This window comes from Trachurus japonicus, chromosome 7, assembly GCF_045865225.1.
Source record: "Trachurus japonicus isolate A0001 chromosome 7, Traja_1.0".
Lineage (NCBI taxonomy): Eukaryota > Metazoa > Chordata > Actinopteri > Carangiformes > Carangidae > Trachurus > Trachurus japonicus.
The window spans coordinates 20,482,805-20,490,512 of record NC_140913.1 but is presented as its reverse complement, the minus strand read 5'-3'; the positions used below and the strand labels follow the sequence as shown (position 1 = coordinate 20,490,512).

Here is a 7,708-nt window from a genome sequence, read left to right as displayed (position 1 = left end):
GAAACTACACTGATTTGTGTCTAGACTCTGACTGCATTTAACATCTTAATTTATATGAGACATAAATAATAAATATATTCATGGTCCCAGTGTTATAGTTTGTCTCGTCCTACATCCTTATGAATACAACAGTCCCCGACCTTGTGACCTTGTCCATCAGTGTAGAGAAGTGGTTAGGAACGTTTATTGTGACTTTGACCGCAGCTCGATGCGACAGCGTACCCCTCCTCTCGGGTGAGAGACTCGCACTGATGTTGTCATATATGATGATGTCATGTTTGAATAAAGAGACAGTGCAGCAGGTTTGAACCTGGTCATTTTATTGTTTCTGTACAAACAACACAAGGGACGACAGCTCCTCTTCAGACTCTTGAGGGATACAGCATCTGTAAACAAAGGAAGTCTCATCAGCCATCACAATAAAAACACATGTCTCATATTGTTTCTGATCTAAGCACACAGGATATCACCATGGTAACTGAAGCGCATCGCTAAGGAGGTGAGTTATTTGACCAAAACTGTTCCTTTGTTAAATGTTACAAAATATGTTTGAGATCATTTAGCTGCTGCTTCATAACCATGTAAATTTAAATTCTGCTTTTATTTCGATAGGACCATCAATATATTTTTACGCATCTGAAAGTTAATTTTCTCTTATGATGTCATGTTATTTTCTTTAACCTTGATACTTGTAATATTTCTACATAATGACTATAACTACCTGCAGGTATTAAGTGTTTCAAATCACATCATTCAAGAATTAAAATTTGTAGTTGTGTTAATGTTGTTTATAATCAAGTTATCACCTTTATAGTTAATGTTATCAGGATCAAGTTGGGTTCAGTTAAACTAGATCAAGTGTCCTGACTCCTGTATGTAAATGTTGAACTGGTCTTAACCCAGTGTTTCCTGCTTCTGTATGCGATGCGAAAACAAGGTGAACTGTGATGAAGGTGAAAGTCAGTGATGACGGAGTTGATAAACCTGGACCCTGGACACAGACTTAACCTACAACTGATCAATGACCCATCAGAGATTTAGTTTCATGTCCTGGACCCTGAGCTACGAAGCAGTTTCAACAACCCGGCCTTTCTTCCAGTTACCCCCAATCACAGTTACACTAAACGGTGACATGACGGTCGTTATCAACTAGCAAGTCAAGGTTTCCCAGTCTAGGTGTGAGGGTGTTCGAGTGAAACGGGCGGAGTTTGCAGCATCTGACCAATCACAGACATGGACACGACTGACAGCAGCTGCAGCAGCAGAGCGCCGTGTTTCACTAACGAGGAGCAGACAATAACTCTGCAGCAACATGAAGAACTGACGGATCAAATCCAGACAAAAAGCAACAGAGTCACTGCAGCAAAGAGCAGAAAGTAGTGAAAACCACTGCTCCATCATTATGGGATGGCTCTGATAGGAATCACATCTGCAATGCAGAGTGTTAGTGGGACAGTGAGCGCACAACTCTGGTGTGTGTCACTGGTGCAATTAGCCGACAGAGGTTCATCAGTCCCTCCAATGAAAACTTATCTCCATCACTTATCTCTTGTATCTCAGAGACGTTCCTCTAAAAAAGCCAGGGGGGCTTCGGAGGGATCCTCTCAGGGTTCGGCTCCGAGTTGGTTTTCTTTCTTTTACACGTTGCGTTTGTACAATATTCACACGCCTAACAACGGTGATGCCATCTTCCAAAAGAACCGATTGGTCAGGAGGCGGAGCTTTTCTACCTGGCGATCTCAACCTGGAACATAACCTGCTCCGGACCAGGTTAGCCGTTCAGCATAAGTTACCATGGAGATGTAGCCCGGTAAGAAGTGAACCACCGTTGTCGTAAAGTAGTCAACCCTGAAGTTACCTCGCTAAGCTCAAATCCTGCTCCGTTGTACAGGCCCCAAGATCAAACTACAACTAGAGCTCAACACCGAGGAGAACTTCACATTCTCATTAGTAAACATCTTGATAACGTTTACTGTGAAGCTGGTTATCAACTGGCTCAGTTAAACCTGGGGGTTCCCTCTCCAGCATCAGTTCACGTGGAGCTGTTCATTATAAGGAAATTTATCAGATGAATAAAGTTATTGACAAAACACTGATGACTTTTTTTTCTTCATTATGTAAATTGTTTTTTTTATTAATTCAGTATCTTTCATTTTTCTATGTTAATTTGTCTTTCTTTTCTATTTTTTATGTTATGAATTTCTGTGTTATCTTCTTACTTTGACGACCACCGCTGTTGTTGTTTTTTTTACATAGGGGACGTATTTTTATAAGTCTTTTTTGGCTTCTACCTGTCCTGCATGACATCAATTCAAAATAGCTACATACATATTTAAAGTCAGACTAGTGATATTGTAAATAAGAGCATTAGTTATCAATAGGTTTGAGTATTTGTCTGATGAACATGAGAGAAAATAAAAGTTTAAGTTAAACTCAAACTGTGTCTGCTCCAAAGAGAAAAGTTTGTTCTGATGAGTTGGTCTGACCGAAACGTTAAACATTTATTAATCTGATTTATTATGATGTAAATATTGATGTGTGTGTGGATTATTGACAGATTTAGTTTTCTCCTCATGGAGCAGCAGAACAACTCCACTCATTCATAGAAATGTGCTGCTCATCATTATTGATTATTGTTCAGTCTTTTGACCCCGTCAGGATCCTGTACGACCAGCGACACAGATTTGATCCTCCCGAAGCGATCTATCCGGTTACCATGGTGACTGATCTGGTTTAAAGCGATAAAGGAAGCCCACTGCGACTCACCACTCTGACTCTGTGTCCGATGGCTTTAGCCGGCAGGTTGCTGCTGAACTTGGCGCGGACCATCCCGCTGTTGCCGTGAGCCCGGGTCACTTTTCCCCAGATCACTCTGGTCTTGTTGGGTTTACCGCCCGGCGTCACTGTGTTCCTGCAGAGAGACAGCGGTCAGTCAGTCGGCGCCACAACAACACACAGGCACAGTCCAGTTCATTATGATGCACAATAAAACTAAAATGAAATGAAAACACACGACCAGCTCTCAGACCGGCAGCGAGTGAATCGTTTATCTCGTAGATGCTCAGTAACGCCACAGACTAAACTATTTCCACGTTGCTGACGGATGCAAATCAGTGGCTGATCAGTGAAGACCAACCACCAAAAGATGTGATTGTTGAGGCTCGCTGACCTGTCGTTACCAACGGCCAGATTTCTAGCATGTCAAACATCTGGCTGAGTCACCAACTAGACAGAGCAGCTGGTGTTGTGAAGTGCACAACAACAACAGGTTTGTCATGGGAACTAGAAACCTGAAGATGCTTTCCCACCCTTCTCCACAGCTCAACACATTCAACATCAGAGACCACAAAGACAAATATTTTTTATAGAAAATCATCTTTTAGTTCTGAGACCCATAATTACTCAACATGCTGTTGGAGGTTATTTTATTTAACCCAGGACACCATCTCAACGTACCGTATAGAGCTACGAAGGAGTGGAATGCCCTTCCTAATTATGTTACACAAGAAATATGGTAAGTTTTAAAACAAAATTAAAAGATTATTATTTAACTCATAATTTTGACCATTAGTTCAAATTTGTAAAATGGTCTGTCGTAAATATTTGGTTTCAGTTTTCGGTCATGGCATCTGTGTGTGACAGGAAACATTCAGTGTAGGAGCTTGTAACTTTTATGTTTGGTGTCGTCTCGGGTGTTTTGTGTGTATTTGTATGTATTAAGTATGTACCTTTTTTTTTTTTTTTAAATATATGTAGCCTCTCAAGTATGTGTTGTTTATAGTTGGTTTGTATTGTCACTTCTGAAAATGACAGACCCCAGGAAGAATACCTACTGCTTTGCAAAAGCTAATGGGGATCTTAATAAACCAAACTTATTTGGAGTTTGAGTCCACACACAATCAAATGTTGAACATCGTGAGTGGAGGAGGGAGGGGATCACAGTTTACAACGCTGTGTCCAATTACAGGATCCTCACAGGCTGCTACAGTGAACATGTGCTGAACCCACTCATCTACAAACATCCACACACACACACACCAGAAAACAAGTTTAGAGACCGACACAGTTGTAGCCTGTTAAAATGCATCAGAAGCATCACAACAGCACTTATTCTCCACTAATGAGCCACCTCAACACGTACACAGTCACACCTGCAGCATGTTCTCTCCTACACTACACTTTGGATGTTTCATAGCGTGTGTTTTGGACGATTCAAAAGTGAGCACAATCCACCGCCATTATATGAAAATCTGTTGCCAGCTGGACCCCCCCTGGAAATCCAGAAGTGTTTTAAGACTCTGAAAATTCTCCAAACCCTTCCTTGGCATGACGGCGAGTAGAAAATTGGTGACTTTGGGTGAAGTATCCCTTTAACCAGACACACTGTGTTTTTAAATGAGCCCAAATATGAACAGTGTGTTAGTGAGTGTGGCCTCTCCTGATGGTCAGCACCCTGACGTAGATCCACTGCAGCGAGCAAACACACCGACTGTGCAGGACGACCTGACACAAAATAACCCTGGATGTGACTGAAGGGTGACAGCGGTGAGTCTTACTTCTTGGCCTTGTACACGTAGGCACAACGTTTCCCCAGGTAGAAGTCCACCTCATCTCTGGTGTAACACCCCTCCAGCTTCAGGAGAGCCGTGTGCTCACGCTGGTTCCTCAGGCCACGTTTGTAGCCGGTGAAGATGGCCTTACTCCACAGTCTGAGACGACAACAACGACAACAACAACACAGCAGCTGTCAGTCACAATCATCATCGTTTCATCAGAGCAAAGGAGAATTTGAGACAAACAGTTTGAGCTGCTGAAGTCGGGCGGGTCGTGGAATCAGACTTACCGTCCAGGCATCGTCAATCTTCTCCAGATCAGTTCACCTGTAAAAACACAACAAGACGTTAGACGACTGTCGGCATCACGTCCTGGTTTCATGTTCAGGTGAAAACACAGACCGCTCCTGTGTGACGACGGATGACTGACTGTTGGTGTCGATGCTTTGGGAGATTTCAGGTGTTCGCCGATGCCAACCACCGTCAGTGAACTAAATCATCCATTAAAATATTACTACATTATTTGTTCCTGATCTTTGCTGTGCTGTGTTGTTCAGTATATATATATTCCACGTCCTTTACAATTTACCAAGTTGTTTATTATCGTGTAACATCTGAAAAGTGCTACAACTAACCCAAGCAGCCTCCCACCTGTGCAGAATACTCAACACCTGTCGCCTGTCAACATTTCACCGAGTCCTGAGCGATTCAGACTTCAAACATCTGCAAATGAACCATCTATGCTTCTCAGCAGCAGTATCCAGATGTGTCCAGATGCTGTGCACACACAGCAGGTAAACACACCGGCTGCTGCTTCACAATCTCTCCTACTTCCTGTTAGACACCCAGCAGCCACAGTGTGGTGTAAGGATTGATTATTGAACATGAAGCTGATCACTTTCATCACGTGTTGATCTGTTTTACACTAACGGAGCGGTTCAGTCCTGCAGGCTGGGCCCATGGCTCCACAGTTTACACCCGCGCGGACCCATGCGGACCAGCTCTGACTCTCCACGCTGAGTTTCCTCTCTCTCCCTCCGGCCGCTGCTGGTCTCCCTCCCCGCCTGATGCTAACCGCTACAACACCCACCGGAGGCCGGACAGACACCACCGGCACCGCGTTGACCCGCCGCCGGCGACTGACCCGATCTCCCGGGTCAACAGCGCCACAGACACCGGGGCGTTGACGCGTGTCTACCCGGACTAACAGCCCCCCTGAGCCGGGCTACCCTCCGCTCCGTTAGCCGCTGCTAATGCTATCCACCCCGCATCTCCGCCATCCGCCGCCGGACGCCGACGTGCCGCGGCCGGTGACCGGAGGACACGGTGTCCGTTCACCGGCGGCGACGATTAGTGAGAAATAAACCGGAGAATAACGAATAAAGGAGAAGTTTGTATCGGGATGTGCAAGGCTCTTACCGTCACTGCGGGGAAGATGGAGGGAAAGACCGGCCGAGGGGCATGCTGGGTAATTATCGTCCACAGAGGTGTCCGCGCAGCTGCCTGATCGGAAACATTTAAATTACATTTATTTATTATCTCAATGTATTTTTAAACTGTTCATTCATCTTTTTTTTCAACTCCGTTTATTCCAGACACATTTTATTATTCAAAAATATCAATATTGTTATCTCTAACACTATTTTATTATTCAAAAAAATAAGAAACACATCCACAACACATTTCTCATTATTTTGGATATCATTAAAAAACGATATTAAATTTCTATTTTAATCTATTTATCTGTAAGTACAATGTAAAATATTGTATTCTTTCTATTAAGGTGCAAAAAAGCTGTACGCCATTCAATAACACTGAATACCTAAACAGTATAAAACTGTAAATCTATTTGTTCTATGTTATCTCCATTATATTTTCATATACTATATATACTTCATGCATACATGTGTGTAGGTATGTGTATGTATGTATATGCATATGGAAGCATAGGAGCAGTATTCCCTGTATCCATTTTCTTTCTGTGTGCTTTGTAAGGCTCTTGTATTTTTCTTTTGCTCTAGTGTCTTGTAAGCCCATGAGGGCTGGGCACCTCTGGTGTAAGACACTATGTTAATAAAACTAAACTTAACTAAACTTTATACACTTCAGTAGCAGATCGGTTAAAACTGAGAAAAAGGAAAATGTTTTGAACTTCTTATCTTGTTCTTTAAAGCAGGATAAGTGTGTTGTACTTGTTTTTAAGCAGGATAAGTGTGTTGTAACTGTTTTTCATCATAACCATTTTATGTCTTTGAAACTCAACTTTTAAGTCCAGTTAATGGTTCATTCTGGTTCCCCTCATCTTCTGAGAAAGGTTTCTGATGACACGTTTTCCTCACAGTCCACACACAGTGAATAACAAACAAGTTACCGGCTTATCCTCTATATTCAGTATAAAGATGTAACAACATGGTTTATAACAGACTGTGAGCAGCTATAAAAACATGTCAAGGAGTTTATTAATGTTCACTGTCGGTTCTCCATATTGTATTTCATGATTCCAGCTGTTATAGTGAAATATTGAATATGTAGTAGAAGATTTAGGATGTTTCTGTAACAGAGACAAATCAGACTTTTCCTGCAGTGTCAGATTGAAGGTTTCAGGCCTGACTGGACCTGTAGCACCGACACCAGTGAAGAGAGTCAAATTAAAATATTTATTTAATGTACTTAAACTTAACTCTTCATACAGCTGTGTTCAAATCTTTTATACAGTTTGTCAGCGTGAAAAAAAATGTAAAACTTAAACCTGTGAAACAGTCTCTATTTGTCCTCCTTTAAAAAACGGTGGAATGTCCTTTAAAAGCACATGACCCGTCACGACTCGTCACCGCCACAGGAGAAACACCAAGAAAAACATTACACTGTGCAAACTGGACACCACGTCTGAACCCTCTGGCCCGGTTCACCCGTCCATCACGGCGCCTTCTCGGGGGACTGTGGCCCAGAGTTCAGACTCACAGGAACTTTTACGGACCCTAAACACTCCTCATCCTTTTTCCTCGGCGCTTGCTGTGATTCAGATCTCTGATGAGTCTCTGACAGTCTCTAACCTGCAGCCTCTGATTGGTGGAGCATTGTTGGGGGCGGGACCAAGCGTTCAGGGCAGAATCGTCTCTCTGTGGCCCTGAAGCTGCCCCTCAGGGTTACCATTG

General features: G+C 42.9%; 1 protein-coding gene across 1 annotated transcript; it reads right to left on the bottom strand.

The window, feature by feature from the left end:
• Positions 1 to 303: 303 nt before the first annotated feature.
• Positions 304 to 6,078, bottom strand: rpl35a (ribosomal protein L35a). Its single transcript, XM_085782001.1, has 5 exons — positions 5,973 to 6,078; positions 4,844 to 4,880; positions 4,557 to 4,709; positions 2,767 to 2,911; positions 304 to 386 (listed from the first exon to the last, which is right to left on the bottom strand). Exons 2-5 carry the CDS (start codon positions 4,852 to 4,854, stop codon positions 363 to 365), a joined length of 333 nt encoding a protein of 110 aa, XP_085638127.1. The 5' UTR covers positions 4,855 to 4,880; positions 5,973 to 6,078; the 3' UTR covers positions 304 to 362.
• Positions 6,079 to 7,708: the final 1,630 nt, after the last annotated feature.

Coding starts and splice junctions, on each gene's coding strand:
- rpl35a (XM_085782001.1), bottom strand. Junction 2,912..4,556: donor TACGTGTACAAGGCCAAGAA/GTAAGACTCACC, acceptor GTCTCTCTGCAG/GAACACAGTGACGCCGGGCG. Junction 387..2,766: donor TCGGACACAGAGTCAGAGTG/GTGAGTCGCAGT, acceptor CTTTGTTTACAG/ATGCTGTATCCCTCAAGAGT.